The sequence below is a fragment of the Plectropomus leopardus genome, chromosome 8 (assembly GCF_026936395.1).
Source record: "Plectropomus leopardus strain MGB_pleo_1.0 chromosome 8, ASM2693639v1, whole genome shotgun sequence".
In the NCBI taxonomy this organism is placed as follows: domain Eukaryota; kingdom Metazoa; phylum Chordata; class Actinopteri; order Perciformes; family Serranidae; genus Plectropomus; species Plectropomus leopardus.
In genome coordinates, this window is record NC_142183.1 from 14,175,793 (window position 1) to 14,202,313 (window position 26,521).

Consider the following 26,521-nt stretch of genomic DNA (forward strand, 5'->3'; position numbering starts at 1 on the left):
TTGATGCAAAGACTCTCAGTGTGCTGTTGTATTGTTGTGTCTCTGTGTAGGTGAGGGATGCAGTCGCGGTCATCCAGCTGCTGATGTGGCTGGAGAAGGCAGTGCCAGAGGGCAAAGAGACGGAGCTGACTGCTGCAGAATACGTCAATAAGTGCCGTGGGTGAGTGCATACGAGATGGAGAGGCGCTGAGAGACTGTGTTTGCTGAACATGAACAACAAGTGTTTTGTTACTTCGTGACATTAAACAGGTTAGAATATAAGTGCTGTAGAGCCTAGAAAACATTTAATAATGCAGCATAAAAGCAGAGAGCCATAAAGACACTGAAATGTTCATTAATTCAAAAAGACATTTAAGTGTCCCCTGATCATCATTACAGCAAACAGAAGGACAACAGAGGCCCGAGCTTTGAGACAATCTCTGCAAGTGGACCCAATGCAGCACTCGCACATTACAGGTAAGATTTCTTCACGTTCATCCTCTTCTCTTTCCATTTCAATCATTTAAGAATATTTGTTCTTTGTCTTCTTGTTTTTGCAGCATGCCTTAAGGACCATAGAAGTTGTTACATAATTCCTGTTATGGTTCCTTGCGTTATTGCTGAAACTTTTTGCATACAATATGTAGCTGATTTTTCTGTTTCTTCTGCGTTCAAGCATGCTCAGACATCCAAGATATTATAATCAACTGCGGACAGTCATTGCATTCTCGTACACTTTTGTCCAGACAATAGGCAAAGCATGACTGAAAATATGACTTAACTCTTAAATCTCTTATTATCAAAGAAAATCAATGAAAAGACAAAAACAGTGAACTGAACAATGAACAATGTTTCACTCATGACATTAATGCCATCCAGTGCACCAGTTCTGTAGAAAATAGTCCCCAACAAATTAACTATTTACTACTGTTTGAGTAACAAATAGGAAGTATTATAGTGCTGAGCTGTTTTTGAAAATTATTGAGTCTATTTTACATTAAACTTTATATTTAAGTGTTTCTTAAGATTTACATTTTACTGGGGGTGAATGGCCTTGCAGCTGAGTCCCACAGACTGTTTTTATCACCAACAAATGCGTGTAGGATTTAATCATTTTGATTATAAGTGGGTAGATTAGTGGTAAAATACTGCTTTATATTATTTCAGGATATCTGAGTTTTTTAATGTACATAGTAGCTAGTCGAAGGATGAAAAGCCAAGCATTCCTTGCTTTATGTTGACTATATGTTGGGATGAATTTGGACATTAGTGATTACTAGCTTATTTTTTTTAATGTATGTTATATATCTATTTTTCTATACATTCATTTATTTTATTTTAATTTATTTGCTTTGTATTTGTGTTGTATATATTATAGTTATGTATTACTCATAATGAACAAAGAAAGTCTAAAAAGTAATTTTTAGAAAACAAGGACCCATAAGTGTAGTAAAGTAAAAAGTACAATATGTTCCTCTGAAATGTACTGGAGTAGAAGTATAAAGTAGAATTATTGTACTAAAAGTATGTCAAAATTGTACTTAGGTTCAGCACTCAAGTAAATGTACTTAGTTACTGTTCACCACTGATAATCACAGTATGAATCTGGCTGAGAGCCTTGATTAATTGAAACTGAAAAAGTTCAGCAGTCGTTTTGAACTTGTAAAACACTGGCATGGTCCTTTAAATATGCTACAACCTACCCGCTGCAGTGCTGCTATTATTTCCTGTTTATTTTTCTCTCAGTCCTACAGAAGAAACGAGCAGGAGGTTGACAGTTGACGAGATGTACCTGGTGGACTCTGGTGGCCAGTATCTGTGAGTAAAAACACACAAACACTCCAGTTTCACTTAACGTCACTGGCATGTGAAATGAGTCACTATGTCTCTCACTACTATCAGAGACGGGACCACAGACATCACTCGGACAGTTCACTGGGGAACCCCCACAGCCATGCAGAAGGTAAAACTTTAGATAGTAAAAGTATGACTGTTTGAAAGGATGTTTACATTTTCTCTGTACAAACACAAGAAATGGTAATTATTCACACTGCAGTGGAGTTTCTCCGTATCTTTTTCTGTATATTTTCATTGACATCATTATGTAAGTCAGAAACTCTGGTTTTTATTTGACTGTTGGCTGTAGAAATCTGCAAATCACAAAACATTTATGGCAGATAATACAAAATAGTCCTTTAAAATACCCTCTCCCTTTCAGTAACCATACATGTCGCTTTACAGGAGGCCTTCACTCGAGTGCTCATGGGAAACATTGAGATATCTCGAACTATCTTTCCCTCAGGGACAAGAGGTGGGAGTGAAAAACAGCCATGCATGTTTTAAACAAGATTTACAGATTAATAATCCTACCCTGAAACCTTCCCTCGTTTTACCACTAGAGAGCCCAGTTTCTCCACTTTGTGATCATTTTTGAGTGGATGAAACACAGAAATGTATCTGCAGCAGGATGTTTGATTCATGTGCGCCCTTTCTTTATCAACAGGTGTAAACATGGAGATGCTCGGTCGCCGGGCATTATGGGAGGTGGGCCTGAACTATGGCCACGGCACAGGTCATGGTGTTGGAAACTACTTTGGAGTTCATGAGTGTATGCTCTTTTTTATTTTTCAGACATTATTCAAAGTTTATAATCCCTGTATGAAATTAATAGCCTATTTATATTCTATCGTGCGAGGGCATTGACTGCAACTTAAAACACATTTTAAAGCATAAATCCATCCGCAGAGTTCAGAGGTAGATTTCAAGGATCTGCAAAGTCTAAAAGCATCATAATTGTGATGCACAAGAGGCTGTTTTACATCAAATTCAACTTCATTACACTGTGGTGCTAATGCAGTCAGTGGGAGTGATAAAATGAATAAACTGGCAGGCAGTTTGCATGTTTGAGCACACATTTCACTTTGCAACCGCTTCCAACATTACAAAAGACACTCAAACAAAAGGAGGATAAATCTGCGCAGGTTACACGAACAAGAAGGCTGCTGATTCTCTGGTGTAGAGCTGCAACTAAAAAAAGAAATAATAATAACAATATTTTCTCGATTGATTAATCTGCAGACTATTTGTATCCATTGACTGCTTAATCATTTAGAAAATACTGAAAAATGTCCTCCACAATTACACAAGGTGCCATCTTTAAATGTCTCAATTTATTGGATTCACAGTTCATATTCAAAAAGATTCAGTTTACAGTGATATAAAACAGAGAGAAGTAGGAAATCCTCACACTGGAGAAGCTGTGACCCAAAAGTGATTGAAGTTTTCCCTTAAAAATGACTTAAAGGAGCCGTCAACAACACTGAGAGCATATCTGTGATTCAGAGTCTGACATGTTGTCTGCAAACGGCCACAGTGGCAAAAGTGCTGACAGAACTAACAGCGTCAATGTAGCGGGGGAACCGATGGGTGGGCACTTTGTTTCCGCCACTTTGCACTGAGTCGGGACGGTGTTATCAGCAGAAAGTGATGAGCGCAGTGCAGAGAGGCGGCAATTAACTTGCCAGCGTCATACACACACAGGGACTCACATGCACTAACACGCACATGTGACCAGATCATCTGCCACAACAAAAAACAGAGAAGTTCGGATTACAACACACAGAGGTACTTCAATCTCTGCTCAGGACGCCGTTGCTCATTGTATACACACATATTGTCATATATGGAACCTTTAAATGATCGATTATCAAAATATCTTGATTAATCAACTAATCGATCAAACGACTAATTGTTGCAGCCCTGCCTGTATGTGTCAGCATTTTATCAGGGACTGCAAATTCATAAAAGAAACAGTGGAGTGCCTGCACACTGGATTTTAGCTGGATTTTAGCTGGATTTTGTCATGCTTACTTGCAGGATAATATTAATATTGGGATACAGTAAGGCATCTGAGTTTGCAACTATTTTATCACAACTAACAATAAATGTGTAAAATGAATGTACACACATGAAATGTATTGAAGATCAGTTTTTACTTTGTTTTCTGTGGTGTCATATACATGTTAATGATGTCATATTGTTGTATTTCTCCAGGGCCAGTTGGCTTTCAGAGCAACAACATTCCCTTCAGAACTGGCATGTTCACGTCTATTGGTGAGATTTTATTCCTTTTTAAAATAAATCCACATCCACTACTTATAACACAACATTAGCATAATAATTAGCATTTCGTAGTTTCATTTTTTAATGTAAAAAAAATGTTAATTATTTTATTTAAGAGCCTGGATATTACAAAGAGAATGAGTTTGGGATCCGGATTGAAGATGTTGCTGTGATTGTGCCTGTACAGACAAAGGTAGATATAAAACAGAGCGTTTCTGGTAATCATTTCAGTGATTTCCTGGTTTTAATAAATGATGTCAGCATTGTCAAGGTTACATTATTGTGACTGTGCTCTTGTTTCCCTCAGTATGGTCATCACTACCTGACCTTTGACACTGTGTCGCTGGTTCCATATGACAGAAAGCTGATCGACACCTCGCTCCTCCGCCCAGAACACGTAGGACATTTAATTTGAATTTATTAATTTATTAAGAAGTTACGAGAATGTCACTATCATTTCTTTTTTTAAAAAATAGGTGCTAAGAAGTGTTAACCCAGCACAGTGAATAAATTCCTAGTAACAAGTTACTGTATAATGCAAGTTTACTTCCCCAGAGATGTATCACCAGCTTCCTGTCATAATTTGTAAATACCTTTCGGTTTAAGTGAGTGTGACATGAAGCGAGTCTTTTCATTTTCCTGCTTTACAAGTGCAGGTTTCCTCCTAAAATCCCCCCTTTAGACTTCAGGTAGAAGCTTCTCTGCAGCTCAGTGATCAAAACATCCTTTGAGAAACAAAACCACGTGTGAAAACAACTTCTATGTTTTGTTTAATTTCATCTTTACAGTAAATGTAAGATTACTTCATGTGGTATCTCTGTACAGACACTGTATTAATTTAATTAATTAACTTTTCAAATACTAAGAAAAACTGTTTGTCTTTGGAATTTGAGGTTGTCTTTTTAATTTAATTTCGATTTATTTATAGTATACATCACCCAAGATTCTCAAGATCAGTGGTAGAAAGTAACAAAGTACAATTACTCCAGTACAATTTTTATGTACTTGTAATTAACTTAATATACTATACATTTTATACTTATTTATACTTCTACTCCACTAAATTTTAGATGTAATTTTTTTCAGTTCACAGCATTTACTTAACAGATATAGTATCTGATATAGTTTAGGATCAGTATTATAAAACTCTTAGCAAATATGGAATAAAGTATAATGCAGTGTTAAAGGTTGACCTGCTATATATATATATATATATATATGAGTTTGGATGCAGGGCTTTTACTTGTACTGGAGTATTTTTTACATTTTTGGGCTGGTGTTTTTACCTAAGTAAACAATAGAAGTACTCCCTTCCTGACCATCAGAATAGCAAAGAAAACGTATTTTGTATTTTTATACATCAGGTGTGGCAACACCCGTCGTCGGAGGCGTTATGTTTTCAGGTTGTACATCAGTCCATCCGTCTATAACATTCTCATAAACACTGGATCTCAAAAACACCTTGAAGAAATTTCTCCAAATTTGGCACAAACGTGGACTCAAGAAAGATCTGATTAGAATTTGGTGGTCAAAGGTCAAAAGTCAGTGTGACCTCACAAAACAAGTTTTTGGCCATAACTCAAGAATTTATATGAAAAGTTCATAAAAGGATTCAATTATGAAGTTCTGACATTTTATCTGCAAAGAGTCGGAGGTCAACTTCACTGTGACATCATAATGTTCTACAAAAAACACTTTTCTGGCCATTACTCAGCATCATAACTCAGGAACAGAGGGGGAGACATCTGGTCAGATTCTGAATTGGTGTCACTAATTTTGGGTGCCCACTTAGAAACTTTGCTGTATAAATCTTCTGAGCTGCCGAGGGGAGGATGAGTGTGACTCTGTAAGTGCAACTTTGTGGATACACAGAGGCATACATCTACGAGGCGGTAATTCTAGTTTGACGATGTGGCCAAGTGGCAAAAAAGAATAAATTAATTTTCGTACATAATCCACACCTTATTTGATACTTTTTTTTAAATGCCAGCGGATTAGATCTTCAGGTATATTTGCAACTTTCATTAAGACCATTTTTTTGTCTTTCCAGCTTCAGTGGCTGAATAAATACTATGAAACAATCCGGAGGCTGGTGGGTCCTGAGCTGGACAAACAGGGACTTCAGGAGGAGAAGGACTGGATGCTCAAACACACAGAGTCCTTCACAGAGTCCGGCTCTTCTGCGTCCGTCTGCTCCTCCTCGCTGACCCTCGTTGCTCTGGCTGTCGCTCTCCTCCACAACATCATCTGAGCATCTTCATCTCTCTGGTACATCCACAGCAGACTTGCACACTAATGTTACCCCTATGCAGTCTCTACTGAGCAGCTATACCAGGTCGAGAGATGCACTGCAATTTAGCATTTTTTAATTGAAGGATATATTTGTAATGATAATTTAACTGGGTGGGTAAATGGTTGATATTGTGGTGTTAAAATGAGCTTTTGTGTGATTGATGTTTTAGCTTTTTTGGTTTTTAATCTGGACATTTGTATGACCAGCTGATATAATTTCTATTTTATTAAAGTAACACTCTTTAAAACAACAGTGTGGACACAAGTCATGAATCTGATGACATTTTTTAACCTGACAATTTCATCACACTCTGAGTGAGTATTTTTTTAAAAAAAGGTAACAGTCAAAGAGTAAATTGTAAGTACATTTGAATATCATTGCCCAGGTCACCAACATTGTGAGACATTAACATATGGTAGAATATAGGTTGTGATATCAGGTGAGCAAAATTCAATGTCAGGACGTCTAATGCAATTTCAATTTGACATGAAACACTGAGGTTCTGATAACTTGCGGTCTTCAGTTGTGTTGTTAACCAAAATACAAACATGCCACCATTATCTTGAAAAACCCAGCATCTTTAAAATCTCCATAAACTATTAGTTCTCACACCTTAGACATTTAAAATATTGTCAACCTGTTTCTCAAAGTTATTTTACATTAAGTGTTTCTCACATTGTAACACTGCATCCTCGAGACCTAACATAGAGCTATATTGCCGTCCTGATAAAACATTTGCAAAGACAAGTTTCGTAGCCTAATATTTTAAATCCTGGTTGCTTACATGATCCTTATTGGGAATTAAATTTATCCAGTTTACTTTGAATATAAGGTACCTGTTTTCATCTTTAGGCTTGTTTATTATTTTCACTGAGAGTACAATTTGATTAAAACAAAATGGGGAACCATTGCTGAAAATATTGCACTGTATCACTGCTAATGGTAGAAAACTCTGCAGGGTACCTTTAAATAAAATAACTGTGCTTAAATGTAACTTTAGACACTACCTCTGGTACACTGCATTAGACATTTACAACACTACATTTCAAAGGAAATTGTACTTTTGAATCGACTGTAATTTATCTGTTAGTTACTAGTTAAATTGCAGATTTTCATTTTTATGTTCAATAGGATTAAATATGATGCATATTTTATGGATTAATTTGCCCTAAATGCATTCAAAATTAAAATAAAAGCCTAGTCCCAGTTATACGGAAAGTCCCTTTACAAGCCCGGTGTGGTGACACATTTTGACAAATAAACACCTGTCTCAGTTAGAGGCTGGTTACCATGCAAGTTATTTGGAAGTATAAAACAGGGTTGTTGGCTACACGCTGTAGTTAACTGCTTAGATCACGCAACAAACATGTATATATGCTTAAACCTTTGTCAGTCTATACATACTATATATCATGTTAGCTTGGTAAGATTCTCACAATTCATTCAGTTAATTTTACTGACACCACGAGTACCAAAGATAACAGAATTACAAGAGAGACGGAAAAAAAAGAGCGATAAGTAGATATAGAGGACTATTTTTTTTAAAAGCTTAGGAAAAATGTCCAGTGAACTGCATTCATAATTATCAAAGTAATAGATTTTAAATTATTTTACAGAATTATTATAATTTTTAAGCATATTTTCAGGTCAGTTCTTGCTTTGCATTTTTTGCTTTGCATTCTTTTCTTTTAACTTTTTTTTTTTGTTTGTTTTTTTTGGCCAAATTTTCAGGTAACTCTACAGATTTTTTGCGACCTTCCGGATGATTCCTTATTTTGTTGCTCATGACCTTCTTCCCATGTTTAAAAAAAAAAAGGCAGTTTGCCCAGGTTTTAACAGGGTTGGGTTAATTAATAATTTGATCGTATTTCCCATCTTTAAAAATCCCCGTCCCATACAGACGCCTGTCCCAAAAACAGGCCTGTTGAGTTCAGAGATTCAAGCAAATAATGTCCTGGGCTATTAATTGAAGTTTTACGGTATTATAGAGTATTTAAAATTAGCTCCATATTGACAGACCACAACAACAAAATGCACGAAGCTTAAAAAGTACGTTATAAAAAATGATTAGCGGCTTTATTTTCTTTAGGTCTTTATTTTCCTGACCGAGCTGTCGGTACATTGAATCAGTCCGACAGCAGCCAATCAGAGAGCAGCACAGGAAGGCGCGTCTGGTCTGGTGACCCCGGCTAACGAGCACAATGATACCGAGCGTCACAGCGCGTGGCTACACTTTAAAGCCGTCATGTCTACTAAAACACGGACGGTAACGAGAAAAACATTTGGCTAAAATATCCAAGATGGAGATTCAATAACGTTCAAGTTCGTCCGACACCTGAGGCCTCACGAAGAGCGGTGAGTAGAAGCGAACGTTAGCGAACTTTAGCTGAGAGCTAACGTTAGCGACAGAAGTTAAGCTAAGAGCTAACGTTAGCTAATGAAGTTAAGCTGAGAGCTTAGCTAATGAAGTTAAGCTAAGAGCTAACGTTAGCGACAGAAGTTAAGCTAAGAGCTAACGTTAGTGACAGAAGTTAAGCTAAGAGCTAACGTTAGCGACAGAAGTTAAGCGAAGAGCTAACGTTAGCGACAGAAGTTAAGCTAAGAGCTAACGTTAGTGACAGAAGTTAAGCTAAGAGCTAACGTTAGTGACAGAAGTTAAGCTAAGAGCTAACGTTAGCTAATGAAGTTAAGCTGAGAGCTAACGTTAGCGACAGAAGTTAAGCTAAGAGCTAACGTTAGCTAATGAAGTTAAGCTGAGAGCTAACGTTAGCGACAGAAGTTAAGCTAAGAGCTAACGTTAGCGACAGAAGTTAAGCGAAGAGCTAACGTTAGCGACAGAAGTTAAGCTAAGAGCTAACGTTAGCGACAGAAGTGTAGCTGAGAGCGACAGTTGTTCTGGTTGCCAGTTGGGTGGTAACCATGTGAGACTGCTAAGTTTTTATAGCTGTGATAACACAAATTTTATCTGTAGTCAGCATTTTGTCGAGACTCGGTGGAACAAGTACTCAGATCATTAACTTAAAAATAATTTACTATACTCGAGAAAGCAAATTTCAAAGCACAATTTGGATTCTGCTTCTTTTCATATTTTGTACTGTTCGCTTATTCTTCTACATTTCAGTTATTGCACCGACGTGTTGGGCAACACTTATATGACTAATACGAAAGCTTTGGATATGTTACAGATAAAAGCAATAAGACTTATTAGCAAGGTTAATGTCAGAGAATATACAGTCTGTTTATTAGCTCAAGTGTGTTAAAATTTAAAGATTTGGCTCAAATATTAGTGAATTTAAAAGGAGCTACAAAGATAAATAATAAGACATTATGAACTTTTTGAGTGAGAAATGTTACTGTAATGATTGTAAGTGATCGTTTCTGTTATTGCTAAACTTATTATGATTTGTTAAAAAGAGGCAGATATAAAAATGTTGGTCATTTGTTCCTGTCTTTACTGCAGCTTTTATTAATGGTAAGAAAGGGCCAAGTAGTAAAAGCGTATAATGGGTTTTATTGTTGTTTTGAAGATCATACACTGACATGAGCAAATAACCCAAATATGAATGAATTAAAAACCCTGTTGCAAGTTAGATTCAAGTAGGGACTGTTCATTAGTTATGAAAATGGAGGAGGTTATTGCAAAATCGGGGAGGCATGTCACATTTTTAAGCGCTGGGTAAGGAGTTATGTTTTTTAATTTATTTTTTTTTTGCTTAGGGGATGTGCATACAACTTTCAGTGTCTTATTGTATTATTTTACTTTTTTTGTAAAACGGTTAAACTTGCGCAATCTATTATAGAAAAGAATAGAATATAATAGAAAGACTTTATTGTCGTCGCACAAGTACATAAAAATTTGAAACTGCTACTTGTGTAACAGTGTGTTAACAACATTAACAGTGGTACAAACCAATAATATATGAGGTATACATGCAACTGATGAAGTAAATACTATAAAATAGAGTAGAAGATACCATTTGTCACTGCACAGAAAAAGAGAGCATGTTATTGTACAGAATGGATATAGAGAATGATGGGACGTTATGCTATATTTATGAAAGGTTTAAATTTATCCTTTTGATGGCCTGGGGGGAAAAAATGTTCCTGAGGCTGTGCAACTTTTGAAGTCGCCAAAGCCAATGGGTTTATTGACTTGATGTGTTTTATTGATTATAATTCTACTTTTCCATGAAGACTACATTAAAAACAAATCATATTTAATCAACTGTGGGTGGGTCTTGTAGTTTAACTTATTCCACATGCAAAGAGCTCATGCTGGCAGATGGCCGATTGCATTGCAACTTTTCTGTCAGCTCATCTTGAAGGTGTGAATACGCCGCGATCACACCACACCCTGTATGTGCCTGAATACTCTTGTTAAACATCACTTGAAGCACATGAAGACACTTGTAACTTAGAAAGTTGGACACCTCTCAAGGAAGACACATTTATCAATATCCGTTTGGTGTTTCTGGTAAAGAGGCCTGAAAAAGGGGAACAACAAGTATGAGATCATTGTTCTCTGTGAGCAAATGTCTGCTTTGTTTTTTTTCATGTTGTTACTGTTAAATTTCAACATTTTTACACGCAGTCCTCACTAATGATAAGTGGTGCAAAGTAGCTTAAGTACATTTCTTAAAGGTGCCCTGTGGTGTTTCTTGTAAATAAACAAAAGTTGTTTACATCCAGGGTTACTCACATTGATGTCTCAAACAAAAACAAAACAGTGATGAATGCCTTTAATTATTCATGAAACATTTCTTAAGCAGATATAAAAAAGTATTTAAAATCATGCAGTGTTTATATCCATGTTTGCTCCAAGGCTCTTCATTACCTTTGTTATCAAACATTGATCCATGCACCTCTTATAGTCACAAATCCCACAGGGTACCTCTAAATTCTGTGCTTTAATGTAATTTCAGGTACATTTTCTGGTACTTGTGCTTATTATTGACCTATGGCTAAGCCCCGGCCCCCTACCTGCTTAAACTAACATGGCAGTCGTTAGTGTCACAGACATATCCAAAGATGCTATACAGAACTTTAGGAACAGAAGCTCCTTATTTTACACTGAAGCCATCAAAAGTGTCTACGCTTTGCTGTTTTGAAAGATCGCTCATGTTTTTGCCCTTACGTGCAATGAAATTGTTGTACTTTTCTCTGTTTATGTGAGGTTTAGAAAACGGGACAAAATACACTCTATTCTTCAGCATCTCAGGATACCTCGAATCAGTGTTGCATTCATTCCATGCACATCATTTGATCATTTTTTAAAGTTATAACTGTTATAGCTGTTGGTCACAGGATGTTCATCCCAAGCAGAGTTGCAGAGGGATGTGTGAATGAAAGCAGTTTCTTTCCGCTGTGTGACTGCGTCTAGGTTATATAAAAAATCGTGATATATTTTTGCCATATCAACCACCCCTACTGAGTAGTACTTATATCTGTTGATGCTTTATTTTCCAGGTAATACTGAAATACTTTAACTTCAGTAAGATTTTGAATGCATTACTTTTACTTGAAATTGAGAATTTAATGTTTCTGCAGTGCAGTATTGCTGTTTTACACTCAAGTAAAGGATCTGAATACTTGTTGCACCGCTGTCTCTGAGGTTTCAGGTAACCTCAGATTAATCAAAATCAGCTGCTTATTGTTTTCGTCCCTTTAAGATCTGCAGACAGATCAGTTTGTTGCCAACCTTCAGCTGAGTGACAGGAAACTAAAATAGGGCATGCTCTTATCATGTGGTTTGCTACCCACCAAAATAACAAGCTAAACTTGACTTCCATTTTACTTCCCTCTCTGCTTCTACTACCCCGTCCTGCAGGCTGAGTGTTCATCCAAATGCACACACTTTTCTGTGACTCGCTCCAGTTGTTTTGGTCTTAAATGTCTGTTTTGGGTGTTTTTCACAGAATCAGCATGTGTCTGACTTTTGAAACTCATTTCTCTCAAAAAAACAGTTTAAGTTTTTATCTGTTGGATGAGCTGGACTGCCTGATCACCAGTTTGTGTTGTTGTTGTTGTGACCTCCAGTAGCTGCAGCGGGTTCCTCTGCTGCAGCTGCAAAGCCGTTAACGCAGTTTCTAAATATGTCATCTTAAGATTTCTTTCACTTCCACACTTTCGGTGCAGTAACAAATATGTGCTCATACATTTCAAATCAAGTTACAACAAGATGAAAAATTAGAGGAAAAAAACATTGTCACAGAGCTTGTTGATAACTGAAGCTCCTGTGTTGCATGATACAGATCTTTCCCCACTTTACTTTTGCCTCAACATTTTGCTGATGTTGAAAACTGATGTCTGTGGGAGTAGAGATGTTGTAATACAGTGACACTGCAGGGAGAGATGACATGTTTTTAAAAAAACTGCTCCTTACTGAGGATTCTTTAGAGAGCTTTTAAACATACAAGTATAAATTTGAGCAACCAGAGTTTGATTATTTGATCACAACATCAAAAAATCATCCCATTAAGCAAGATTGGAACGCTTTCATTTTTAGTTTTATCTGTTTATCTGTAGTGACAGTCAGAACTGAGTTGTAATGACATTCTCATGAACTGTTACGTGTCAGTGAGTTCAGTTTGCCACAGAGAGTTTGTAGCACGCAAGGCTAAGAAGTACATGCAACAAACCCACTACGCTGTGTGTAGACCAGAGGACAAAAAAACAGGGTTTGCCTCTTCAGTTTCTGTGTGGCCCACGTGACTTCCTCTTGCACTCTGGCTGCAGCCGAGTGCAGCTCTACCTTTTTTTTTTTTTTTAATCTGACATCTTTGGCGGTGACAGCACAGTGACAGAAACTCTCTGAATAAGACCGGTGTATCGCTCTCACTGCTTTTTGTCTAGGGAGATCTCTGAAGGACAACTGAAGAAGAAGATGTTGAGGCGAAGGCCTTCCAATGCCTCTGAGAAGGAGCAAGTTCAGGGGCAGAAGAAGAAGGTAAGTTTTGGGCTATTTGTTTTGAAGTTTTAAATTTAATGTGCTCAAGTTGATCTTTATTAATGTAAATGCTGTGGATTATGACTGCGACAGGGTCTTTATCACACACTTTAAAAGCACTTGCTGTTTGCATTTCAACATCGCACACAGCTGTCTTTGTGTGCACATCATCTCAGCACAGGATGTCTGCTCACATTTGTGCAAACCTTTGTGGTGAAGCTGAATTGACCCATAAACACACACACACGCACACACACACACACACGCGCGCACACACACGCACACACCTTAAAGATTAAGGTCTTTAAATCTTTTTTGTGAAAAAACAAATATTTTTTAAGTGTCTCTCTGGCCTCAACTTACTCTTTTAGAAAAGTTAAGTTCCTCTATTCTGTCAGGGTGAATCATTGCTGCAGATGTAGTTTGAGTCATAGCTGGCTTGCGGCTTCTGGTACCTTCGTCTCCAGCAACCAACATGAGAACGAGCCTCCCACGCTCGACACCAGTGCCCTTATTTTCCATCAACATCTCCCTCCTGTGGTCTAATTCACGCCTTTTTATTACACACCTCATTGTCTCTGTTCTCGGCAGTTGTCCCCAAACACACAGTTGTCAGCAGCGATGATTGAAGCTGATGAACATCATTGTTCCACGACATAATCCACTGCTCTGCGATTAGCAGCAGTAAAAGAAGCTAGAAGCTTGCTGTATATGAAAGCTTTGTGGCTTTTTAGTGAGGAGAAGCTTGACAGGAAAAACAGACATCTACCAGCAAAACTCATTGTGGCCTCATCATAAGGTCATTTTTTCCCTTGAGTGCACTAGTGGTTGACTTCTGCAGGTTAGATGCAGACAGAGACCACCAGCCACCAGCGCTGACTGGGTGTCTGCAGCAATTGGCTGCTGGCAGTTGCTCAAGCTTTGCCCCGTTTCCTGTGGTTTTGACAAAGAATCGAGAAGGATGAGCTGCGATAACATCAAGCTCGGCAACATGCGGTTACATGGAAAATGAGACGAAGACTTTCCACTCGAGCTAGAGGAACAAAAAGTTCTGAAAAAAATGCAAAAGAGTAAAAACGTTGGCTTTTTTGGCTCAAAATAAGTCTTAATCACATGCAAGTGACATGCAGACTTGAGCTGAAAGGATTGTCAGACAGCTAATTTCATAACAAATTAACCATTTAAAGGCCCAGTGTGTATTATCTAGGGACATCTATTGGCAGAAATGGTTTACAATATTCATAATTATGTATTCATTAGTTTCTAATTACCTGAAAACACAAGTTATTTTATTTTTTTAACCTTAGAATGAGCTGTTTATACCTACATACAGAGTAATGGTCATCGTCCAAAGTGTCCATTTTGTTGTTTTTTCAGTAGCCCAGAACAGACAAACCAAACACTGGCTCTAAATCGGGCCATTCACGTTTCTGCATTGTTCGTCGCAGTTTTCTTACATGCTTGGCACATAGAAGAAGTTTCAGTTCAGCAACTTCACCGCTAGATGGCACGAAATTTTACACAATGGACCTTTAAGTAATTTTTCATGCATAAATGTTCCAAATCCTCAAGTTAATATTGTCATGGTACTGGAATATCTATCTTTGATACAGTACCATGAAAATATCAATATTCGGTACCATTTTTGAATAACATGCAAAAAAATTTACATTGAGTGCATAATATTTTTGTATATTAAAAAAAATATAACAAGGTGGTAACATGACAACAGAAAGTTTTCTTTAAAAATATGAGAGAGCGAGAAAGAGAAGAATCAGTATTTATCGATGAAACAACACTAACCCCAGTTCCACGTCTTTAGTTATGATGAGGGAGTTTTCTAAATTTGTAGATTGAATTGGTTTGAGAAAACAAGCAATGGAGACGTCATCATAGGTGTCATTGAAGTGTGAGCTGCAGATAATTCATAAAAAAAATCATGAAAAAATCATAACCAGACTTTGAATTTAAAAAAAAAGAGTATTTTACAGTAAATGTATTCCCATAGAGACACATGTTCACAGGGGCACCCTGGAAAAACCCTGGAAAAGTCATTGAATTTCACAATCATGTTTTCCAGCACTGGAAAACTCATGGAATTGGTCAAAAGTATTGGGAATTCTGGTAACGTCATGTAATTTTGTTGTGTGTACTGAAATTTTCACAGTAATCTTTCATGGATAACCTTATCACTTACCACGTAATGTAACAGAACGGTAAATTTATTTTCTGTAGCTGTTGACTTAATGCATCCCCAAATATGTGTCAATGTGGGACAACATTTCGTTTACAATCTCTCCCCTCATGTATGCCAGCTAGCCTAAATTCTGTTTGAACACAGTTTGATTCTTATACATCTTAAAAACACCAGGCAAGTGTAGTGTAGTGAGGGAAAAAAAAGGTTTTATGAACATTGAACGTTATGAACATTATTGTTTTTGTATTTCTTATGTGTCTTGAGTAGGGTGTTTTTAAGTCAGTGAATACAAACTATTTATCACAGGGACTTTAATGAATCACCACACATCATTTCCTTTGTGTTTCCTGCTAAACATTTATATCTTTTAAGCCACAGTGTCATCTGCATCATACAGACATTTAGTGACCCAGATTCACAACTCAACATTTTTTAACCATGAGGGCAGACATGAGCAGTTTTTCCTCTGAGAAATCCCTCTGCAGATTCTTTCTCTTCACACATTTGAAGAGATAAGAACATGTCGTGTGTGTGCACAACCGTGAGTTGACTGTTATCAGTGTTGCATTACAGTGAAAACCACCAAACAACGGACTGACGTGTCTGTTTTTGTTTGATTGCAGCTCACTCTGCAGAGATCCAGCAGCTTCAAGGATTTCATGAAGCACAAGCCGACTTCTCCTGTTGTGTCAGAGAAGGAGTTCACCCTGGAGGAGAATGTGAGTCTGTCTCAAGCATACACATAAAAGCATTAGACAAAAAAATCTACAGTTTTTAAAAGTAGAAGTGAATAAGCCCTTTGTGTTTTGGTTCCTACGTGAGAGATATTTTATCATTTTGTTCCTCATTCGTCCTGCTGTCACCATTTCAACCAGAGCCTCAATGATGCTGCATTCAGAAAAGAGCACAAAGGACAAGTAGAAATGATCAGTTACAGCTGTTAGAGAAGTGCACAGTTTGTGCTTCCTGATTCAACTCACGGTTGCTGCACGTGTGGGCAAATGTTAATACTTAAAAAATTCACAGAACTTCAACAACTTCCCAGTAACATTATCAGCACCCCGAGTGGAAGTTGGAGGACAAGTAAGCATAGAAGTGTAGAAGAAGAGAGGAAGTAAGAAGCATTGCAAAGAGCCCAGATGACAGCGCATGCAGACAGGATGTCCGCTAGTCTCTCAAGCAGAGAGCCTCTGTGTCAGACAGACATATACAGAAGCGGCAAGCATTTAATCAGCAGGTCCCCCCCCCCAGAGAATTTAGGTTATTGTTAGTCAATGTTGTGCATTTATATATATATATATTCAACTGTTACAGCCTTTTCTCTCCCTGTGGCAGTAATGCAGCTCAACAATAACTCTTTAATGCAATTAAGAAAGGGTCTAAAGACATTTTAGTTTCGTGTAAGAAATGACGATCGCAGCCCACAGGTGCATTAATATCTCGAAAATGTTAAGTTTGACAAGAATTTGAGTGCAGACTCCGCAGTATTGTATCAAAATGTCATAGCTCTGATAACACTTAACACGTATAGAACACACTAATAGAATAAACCAGTAGCTTCCAGTTTTTAGAAGCCACAGAATGATGTTTAATGGTTAACCAGTCTGATGCAGCCATCACAAACTGTCCTTCTGAATTAATGTCTCTGATCTAAAAGTACTTCTGCTGTATTTTCCTCTGCACATTAGAGAGGACACAACCTCTTTGCCCTCAAACAGCGCAGAGTGTCGCACAGTACATTTGCTGTAACTAAGGGCCTCCATAAAAATACTTTCATTAGCTTTCATTACTGAGCCTGCAGTGTTCGGCTGCAGACGCAGTTGTGTTTGGTAACGCTCTCAACACTGTTTTCAAGCACCTGGCCACAATAGAGTGCAGGTGTGTGTGTGTGTGTGTGTGTGTGCGCGCGCTTGTGACTGTGGGTATCAGCCATGTGTGTAAATGCAAACCTCATTACCACAAAATCTGTCGGTTTTTCTAGTTATTGGGAAGTGAATACTTGACAGCGATGCCACTGCGAACCATTGTGAGAGCTAAATTAGTTTGGCCATTTTTGTAATTCTCTCAAACTGTACTTCCCCCTACTTTAAATAAGGCCGTAATATCCACTCATCTCTTCTCTGTCCCGGTCAACAGATAGTTGCTGATTTTTTTACTCTTTTCTCAGGTGGCAGAGGGAGTGACAACAGAGGAGGCAGTAAAAAGTGGCAGCAAACTCGGAAAGAAATGGCGCAATGTCATCTCACGCACCATGACTCGAAAAACATCCAAGATGGTGCAGAAGGCTCTGGCTGAAGAAGGGGTAAAATCCTATTTACAGTTACCATAACATGATCACAGTATTTAAACAGTAACAATTAGTATACTTCAAAACATCAAAATATATTTTGAATATTATAATAATAATAATACTATAAATGAATAAACTATTCATAATACCTGATTGAATTATGAAGGATTTCTTTTACTTAAACACACTTAGACGTCTTTACACAGAGCTGATGTTGCTACAATAACATTGAAATTGTCTCCATCTAGTGGACAAATGTATGTACAGTGTTTTTCAAAACAAAAGCAGTCTTTGATCGTAAGTGGTGGAGTACATTTATTGAAGTACTGTACAAAGTAAATACAAGTGCCTGTAGATTGACTTAAGTATTGTCATTCCAAACTAAAATTGTCCATAATTAGGAGGGAATTATTGTACTTTATACTTCTATACATTTAAATGACAGCTATATTTTTCACATAACAAAATTAGAATATTCATTTTCATAATCCCTAACCATTTATACTGTTTAGGGGATTTTTATTTCAGATATTTTAAATACTTAAAGTTTATTTCCTGAAAAAAACTTCTGTACTTTTGATGTCATATAATGGGGTATTTTTTCACAGCAGCATTGCGACATTTACTTCAGTAAAGAACCTAAATATTGTCTGACCTTTACCAAAATCTGGTGTATGCCAGATTCAGTTCAGAGCTGTAAACTTACAAAACTGCAAACGATTTAACACTACAAGGTGGTTGTAAGTTGTAATAGACAAAACGTCAAACTGAGTTGATGTATGAAGCCTTATTTTGTTAAGGATGTGGCGTGATGCGTCCTTAAAGCTCTGGTTCTGGAGAATTTTAAGCTTTTCAATAGAGATGGAGCCATGAAATGAAACAGAGACAAAATGTTGTAAAAGAATAAAACTGAATATGTCTAAATACATTGATAAATAACATTTTTTAAAAGTGAAACATTTTCATTTAACCACCAGTACGTTTAGAAATTAAATAAAAAATTTAACTCTATCTTCTCGTTTCTAACAATAGCTAGTTTTATTTTTTAACTCACAAATTTTGCACACTTTTTGTCCTTACTAACAGTTCTATTTTTGACTTGTGTGATATTCATGTACAACATTTTGCCAGATTTTTAAGAAAAGCTTCATCATTTTTGTGACTTATTAATTGTTAACTGAGTGAACTGAAGGTGAACTGACCTCTGACCTGCGCTGTTGTCCTCTGTGTCTCCAGGGTGAGAGTGGTGAGGAGCTGTCTCCGGTCTCTTCTGATTTTCTTCCAGATCTGAGCGCAGGACAGCGGACGTCTGTGTGCTCCACGGGGTCAGAGGACACCATGCCCAGCCCCATCACCCGCCAGCTCTCAGGCAGTAAGAGAAACAAAGAGAACGTATCAGCCTTTTTCTGGCCCACTTAGATCTGCTTCCTGTACACTTCAGACTTCACTGCAAGGTCTTCCTGATCACACTCAGGGTCCTCCATGACATCCGCTTATACTGTTAAAATTCAGTATAACCCAATACTCGGAGCCAAGATCTTCTGAAATATCTCTCAGTCAGGGCTCAAAACATAAAGGGGCCGTACTTTTACTATTTCAGCTCCAGCACTGCGGAGTTTCCTCCCCCTCACAGTCAAGTCGTCTGAGTCTGTGCCACATTTTTAAAACTTGCATGCATGTCTGTGTGGTCATTACGTCCACAGCTGTTGTCATCATGTTTTGTAAGATATTATACAGTGTTCAAAATGCAAAGTGCTCCACATTTCAGTTTCATTTAAAATATCATTTGTTGATAAAGAAATGTGATTAAAGATTTTAAATAGCTCTCATTATATGTGCAGTACATTTTGGTTAGTGTTTAACCTTATTGATTAAATTGTGCATTTAACTGTTGTGTTTTTTTTTTTTTTTTACTTTTAGACTAGTCAACTAATCAACTTCTCTTTTATTGTTTCAAAAAATAGGTCGTTAGTAACATCCCTATTCCAAAATGTAGACTTTGATATTCCCCTTAAAATAAGTTAAAAAAAAGAAATAATAGTATCAACAAAATCTGTTGATATTGATCCGTTGCAGCATTTTAAAATGATAAATTTTGGACATAAGTAAAGCTGAGAATGCTCCATCAACATAGTTATTGTGTTTCTCAAACACTGACACTCCTCTGTCCATTTATAAGCAGATATTTGCAGCGTGTGAAAACCTGTGGACACAGAGCCACGATAATTATCCAAAACCATTCAGATCTGAAGGCAGAGGATGAAACTGAGCCTGCTTCTTCTCTGTACCACTCAGGTAGCGACAGACAGAGTCTGGACAGCGGATACTGCCAGAGGGACAGCATGAGACTGGAAGAAAACGGCGTCTCTTACAACGGACCTTTCTGTGGTCGCGCTCTGGTCCACACTGACTTCACTCCGAGCCCCTATGACGTGGAGTCGCTCAAACTCCAAGTGAGTCTTCTCGCTGTCTCTGATTTGGCCCTCGGCCTCTTCTGCTGTCTTGTCAGCTCGTCCTCCAAGGAGCTTGTTATTTGAATGAAATAAGACGGGACATTTTTGATTATTATTCTTCGAGGCAGAGTTTGAATCGCACAACCTGTTGCTGTCTGCCTGTTTCACAAACTGAGATAATTTCAGTTGTGCTTTTGTCTCTATTGTAAATGTAAAAAGAGTTATATATGTGTTAGTAACCAAATGATTCTTGTTCTCAAGGTCTTTCTTTTGTTCATCTTTTATCTCCACCTTGACGACATCATCACGAAAAAACCTGGCGTTCATGCGTCATCTCTCTTACAGAAAGGAGACATCATCCACATCATCGAAAAGCCTCCCGTGGGGACCTGGACAGGAAAGCTCAACAACAAAGTGGGCTCCTTTAAGTTCATCTACGTCAACCTGCTGCCTGACGAGAGCCCCCCGGCCAGGAGGAGGCGCTGCAACAGCAAGAACAGCCGATCCAAATCCAAACCCAAAACCCTGGAGGAGGTCTTAGACAGCATTGGCCTAAATGTAAGTAACACTGATAATAATGCAATGCTCCGAAATGAACACTTAAGCGCTAATTATGGGTGGATTTTCAATTTTGCAAATCTTGAAAGCCCACGCGGGTGAATGTTTATTCCAAAGTAGTAAAAAAACATGCAGAGAATTTCTCCCATGTTTTTTTTTTTGTTACACGCATCTAAATAACGGCATGAAAATGATTCTCGAGTGCTCCTCGTTCCTCTGCGCCGTTCATCGCACCGAACATCATTTATTCCATTTCACTGTCACTTCCTGCAGGTCAGGAGGCCAGACTTCATGTAACGTGCAAAAAAGAGGGTGATTGTTGTAGAAAGCGAGGAGTCGGATGAGGAGGTTTGAATTGATTAACTCTTTGAAACCTGGACGCACATCAGTTTTTCCTCATGTTGCATTCAGATGCATTTCACAAGCATTTAAGTCTTTGAAGTCTGAGCTAAAAGGTTAAATTCTCTCCAAAAACATGGGAAAAGGCAAAGTGCAAATTGCAAGAAATTGGTAAAATGTGAAAAGAAAATAACCTGAAAATTAATGATTGAAAATTTAAAAAAGAGAGAGAGAGAGAGAAATATTAGAAAATTATCAAAGATGAAAATTTTTCTTTTTTTCTTTTTTACATTTTCAGGTAATTTTTTAGAATACTTTTTACTAATGTGTTGCTAATTTTGGGGTAACTTTTTGTCAAGTTGCCCATTTCGTTCCTCCCCTGTTTTTGAAAGGCATCAGTCAGATTTTCTCAGGATTCAAAGGGTTAAAATGATGAAGGAATTTTGAGATCGGAATCGAAGATTGGAATTTTTGAGCTGTATTCACGCTTGAATTGATTAATCGTTGATCAATATATTCTGATAATTTCCGATTTTGCTCCAGCCTCTTCTGTAAGTTTGTGTTAAGTATTAAGATATTAATGCCTTAATACATCAATGAAATGTACTTAAAAAAATATATATATATGCATAACACAAAAATGCAATTCGTTATTCGGTAAGTAAAAAATAAGCTCAGCAGTGGACTTTTTAATCCATCAGTCATTTTGGTCGCTGAGTGAAGGAGTTAATTTCGGTCACTGGTCACATCATAATCCTGGATATCCGTCTAAATGTTTGTGTTTATGTTCTTTGTTTCAGGATCTGAGCTCTTTGCTGTCCATGCACGGTTTTCAGAGCCTCGAAGACTTTGCAGGCCTGAAAGAGTCTCACCTCAACGAGCTGAACATCACAGACCCAGACGAGCGCTCCAAGATCCTGAACGCCTCCGAGCTGCTGAGAGACTGTAGGTGCACACACGTTAACACCGCAATAATCTTCCATAATGATGCTGCAGTAAAAACACTCCTCTAATCCAGACTTTCCATCAGATCTGTCCCAGTAACTTCAGGTTTTATCTCAGTCGTCAGGCAGTGTGATAAAAAATGTGTCTTTGGGGAATATTTTACGCTGGTACCATCATATTTCTTCCGCCTCAGCTGCATAATTAGCTCCATTTTATGGCTCAGTTGCACAGCATCACAGTCGCAGTTTGAAGTTCGGCTCAGTCGCTTGAAAGAAAATCGTCCTCTGATACCTCGGCTTGTCTGTGCTCCAGACCAAACATTAAACATTATTTGAGCATCGGCCCTGGACAGCAGCTACATGATGAATAGACTTTATGGATTAGCAACAGCATTACAATTAGCTGCAGTATCACAGTATTCTTTCTTCAGCGTTCAGCAGAACTGAACGCCTTAAATGGAAAGATGGGGGATATGATTTTTTCAGACTATTTATCTTTTCTTACAGAAAAGTTTGCAGCTGTAGCCTTAATGCTTAACTATTACAGCATTGATTGATTTTAAAAGTCATCTTTTTTATTTTATTGCTTATGGTTTTAAAGTGAAGTCAAAAAAACAGCAACAACAAACAATGACGTGACCAAAAACAATTAACCTGATACCACAGAGTTTGAAACAGGAAAACAAATTTCAGAGTTCAGAGTGAAGATAGCCCCTTTTCAATGGAAAAAGGTGATTTAAACACTTCTTATTTTTAAAATCTCACAAAGATGGAAAATTATTTGATTTTATGTATAAAGATAAATAGCGTACTACCATCCTAGTGTCCCTGATAAAAGAAATTATTTGAAAATCAAAAAATAGAAAGTAATTAGAGCATATTTATGGCATTGATGTTGTTATAATTGTCTGCTGCTCATACAAACTGACTTTAGAGTCTGTCTCAGGCTGAACGAGAACAGAGGACCTCTCAGAGTTCAGAATTCAGTAAAACAAACAAAAAAAGATTATATTAAGCTGCTCAGTCTGAAAATGTGATACTCTGGGACACCCAGTAGCTCAGTGGAAAGAGCGGGCGCCCCATGTACAAAGGCAGTGTCCTCGCTGCAGCAACCGCAGGTTTGCTTTCAGCTCGAGGCCTCTTGCTGCATGTCATCCCGTCTCTCTCCCACTGTCACACAAAAATTCTGTCCTGTCACACAAAGGCAAAAACGCCCCAAAAAAACATTAAAAAAGACCCCACACAGTGATACTTTCTGCTCTGTGTAGCTGAAGACGAGTTGGAGCCAGAAGAAGAGGACAGATCTGGGGAGGACGCCAAGGAGCCGAGGGACTCTGGCTGCTACGAGAGCTCAGAGAACCTGGAGCCAAAGACGGAGGAGGAACTCCAGGATGAAGCATTAAAGGAGCAGACAAATCAGGAGGAGGCAGAGAAACACGAGCAGCAAGAGGAGAACCAAACAGAGCAGCTGGACGCTCTGCAGGAGGAGCTACAGGAGCTGATGGTGGACGAAGGATCTTGAGTAAAGATGAAGAATACTTCTTTTATTCCCGGTTTCTCAGGGACCTTGGACGGAGGTGTAAGACCATTAAAAATGTCTCTTCATCAGAAGAGAGCGGACTGGTGATAGGAACACGGTGTAATGTTCACAAACTGAACCAACACGGTGGTCTCCGTTTTCCACAGCTTGCCTGCGCTATTGAGTGAGCAGCACAGTGTCTCTTTGTCCGCCACAGCCGAGTACAAAGCTCAAGAGAACACGTGAGCAACATGTGTGGTGTCATACTGAGGATTTCATGTAAAGTGTCTGTTCATGACCAATTAAGCATTTAAAAGTTGTCTCGTTATTCTCTGTGGCCCTGTCTTAAATGTTTTTACGTCCACTCTCAAGCAAATATGAATGTAAAATAATTTCACATATTTTTCATGTAACTTGAATTTAATTGTTACTTTCGATGCTTTTTACTTATGTTACTTTTCACAGAATTATGTTGCATGTTATCATGAGGGAGTTTTGCTGTACATATAATTTGAATAAAACATAAATCTCTGAGTTGTTGTTGATAATTTTTAGTAAACGGCCTCCATGCCCCGAGCTTCCAACCCTCTGGAGAATATAATCCTATGAGAAAGTTTGAGAAACAAAACAACTAAAATGACCATTTTAAAGCATTTTGAGAAAAAATCCTATTACACTAGGGGTTCAAAGAGTCGTGATGACTGAGCCGGTTCAGTGAGCCAACATAGAGCTGAAGGTTACAGATGAAAAGTACACTCTCAGAACAAAATATGTTTTCCATCCATGCAACCAATAACTTTCTGTGGGGTTTGATTCCCAACCTGAGGTGCATTAAATTGCATCCCACTAATATAAAGCATAAATGTAAAAAATGATACACTGTACTATTACTATTGGACGATGCACTATAGTCTGACTTTGACATACCACACAATGACTTTTGATGATTTTTGATGACCTACTATACTATGACTCACGACATGCAATACAATGACTTTTTTTTATATATACGAATGCTATTTCCTGATTTTTTAAAAGTTTTTTATGACATACAAAACAATGATTTTTTTTCATGATTTTCGATGATATACTATACTGTGACCTTTTTGCATGATTTCTGAAGATATGCTACGCCATGACTGTTTTCTTATTTATGATGACTTTTATTCATGATTTTGGATTACATATTACACTAAGATTTCTTTTAACATAATTTTTGATAAAATAGTATTCTATGACTTTTTCATATTTTGGATGATACTACATGCTTTTTTTTCCTGATTTCTGATGACATACGTTACTAGCAATCTTTTTTTATTGTTGACAACAAATTGTAATGTTTTTTATTCAATTATGACTTTTTTCATTATATTTGACAATATGCTATACTCTGACTTTTTACATAAATTCTAATGACATACTATGCAATGATTCTTTTTTAATAATAGAAGAGCATGTTCAAAAAATGGCCAAAAGCATCAAAATACATCATGTCATAAAACTGCCTAAAACAATATAGTAAGGTATGTCGAAAAATGTAAAAATTTGACTTGTCCAAATAAGGGCTAAAAACAACACAGTAGAGCATGTTGAGACACATCCTAGTATAGCATGTGGGAAAAAAGGCTTAAACTGCCATAGTATAGTATGACAAAAAATGTCAAATTTTGACATGTCAAAAAAATTGCTTAAAAAGACATAGCTTGTGGAGACACGTCATAATATAGCATGTCTGTGATATTCTGTCAAATTTGTGTTCACGTATTTGTCCACTTCCGTTTTATTTTGACATGTTCTCATTGTGTTTAGTGCTAGTTTTACTTCCTAAATTCTCCCGCCTTTTTTGATTGCCTGTGGCTTGTTTCACTCATCTGTGTGCAGATAGTAATCAGCCCCTGTGTATTTAAAACCTAATGTTTCTTCCATTCAGTTGCCAGATTATCATTGTCGCCACAGTGTGTTCATGCTTTCCAGCCTTTTCCATGTGTTTGCTTACCAGGGGGGTATGCTACAAAGCGAGATTAGTGCCTTAGAAAGGTTTGTTGAGTCTGAAGCCAGGGTTTCCTGTTCTATGCAGGTGTGTCTCTTTTAACCTGGCTGGATCACCATGGCAACTTATGTGTCAACCTTATCTGGTCAGGAGCCAGTTATGCTCTGAGTTTCAGCTTGAAGTCAGCTGAAAAGCGTCTATCACATCCTATTTTATGAGCGTCACTCTATAATCATGTGTTGGCATATGAAAAACGATAATAATACACTTCATATGACTTGTTGAATCATAATGTTACATAAATGCCTCGTAACAAAGCCACTATGCGTTGCAAAGTTGTTTTTTTCCCCACAAGAGGCTACAGTTTATCAGAGATGCAGAAAATCTGAGACAGAATATCGTTTATTTTATTCATCTGGTTGTGGCTCCAACGACTGAATGTCTTTGTGGTGTTTTCTGGTCTGCTCTAAAAGAACCTTCTTTAAAACCACAGATCACATTATACATGAACAGGGCACTATACATTTTTAAACAGGATGCATTTAACTTCATATTAAATGTGATATAATTGCTTCGAATCATGTCACCACTTCTTATGTTTAAGATATGCTTGGCTCTAATTTGCCGGTTACATTACAGCTGATGATTGTTGGTATTTATCACAGATATTATTCAACCTGTAAAATTAATTTTACTTTGCTTTGTCCAACAACTAAAGTGATTTATATGTCTCTTTCATTACGGGACAGTGTCAAACCTAAATATGGTTCTTGATTATAATGTTTAAGTCCAATGGATTAAGTTTTAAATGTCAGAGTTGCAGAACGAGCAGCTGTCACGTTAGCAATAACGGAGTGATATAACAGCCTAAATAGATCATCTGTATTAACT

The 26,521-nt window shown here is 37.5% G+C and overlaps 2 protein-coding genes across 3 annotated transcripts in view; both read left to right on the plus strand.

Annotated features, from left to right (window-relative positions):
* Nucleotides 1-6,644, plus strand: part of xpnpep2 (X-prolyl aminopeptidase (aminopeptidase P) 2, membrane-bound) — a 126,926-nt gene extending 120,282 nt beyond the window's left edge. For both annotated transcript variants that reach the window (XM_088080920.1, XM_042493581.2), the window contains 10 exons: nucleotides 51-160; nucleotides 379-456; nucleotides 1,726-1,797; nucleotides 1,882-1,942; nucleotides 2,221-2,290; nucleotides 2,483-2,587; nucleotides 4,033-4,092; nucleotides 4,218-4,294; nucleotides 4,409-4,498; nucleotides 6,152-6,644. In XM_088080920.1, coding sequence (XP_087937046.1) covers nucleotides 51-160; nucleotides 379-456; nucleotides 1,726-1,797; nucleotides 1,882-1,942; nucleotides 2,221-2,290; nucleotides 2,483-2,587; nucleotides 4,033-4,092; nucleotides 4,218-4,294; nucleotides 4,409-4,498; nucleotides 6,152-6,352 — 924 coding nt within the window. In that variant the 3' untranslated portion in view covers nucleotides 6,353-6,644. The remainder of the gene's footprint in view (nucleotides 1-50; nucleotides 161-378; nucleotides 457-1,725; nucleotides 1,798-1,881; nucleotides 1,943-2,220; nucleotides 2,291-2,482; nucleotides 2,588-4,032; nucleotides 4,093-4,217; nucleotides 4,295-4,408; nucleotides 4,499-6,151) is intronic.
* A 1,948-nt stretch (nucleotides 6,645-8,592) lies between these two features.
* sash3 (SAM and SH3 domain containing 3) lies at nucleotides 8,593-24,174 on the plus strand. Its single transcript, XM_042493722.2, has 9 exons — nucleotides 8,593-8,749; nucleotides 13,247-13,340; nucleotides 16,161-16,256; nucleotides 17,705-17,839; nucleotides 19,064-19,199; nucleotides 20,123-20,280; nucleotides 20,626-20,838; nucleotides 21,978-22,122; nucleotides 23,390-24,174. Exons 2-9 carry the CDS (start codon nucleotides 13,278-13,280, stop codon nucleotides 23,641-23,643), a joined length of 1,200 nt encoding a protein of 399 aa, XP_042349656.1. The 5' UTR covers nucleotides 8,593-8,749; nucleotides 13,247-13,277; the 3' UTR covers nucleotides 23,644-24,174.
* Nucleotides 24,175-26,521: the final 2,347 nt, after the last annotated feature.

Excerpts from the sequence above, each read along its gene's own strand:
- sash3 (XM_042493722.2), top strand. The coding sequence starts at position 13,278 with ATGTTGAGGCGAAGGCCTTCCAATGCCTCTGAGAAGGAGCAAGTTCAG. Across the intron at positions 13,341-16,160 it reads TTCAGGGGCAGAAGAAGAAG|CTCACTCTGCAGAGATCCAG; the intron begins GTAAGTTTTGGG and ends GTTTGATTGCAG. Across the intron at positions 16,257-17,704 it reads AGTTCACCCTGGAGGAGAAT|GTGGCAGAGGGAGTGACAAC; the intron begins GTGAGTCTGTCT and ends CTCTTTTCTCAG.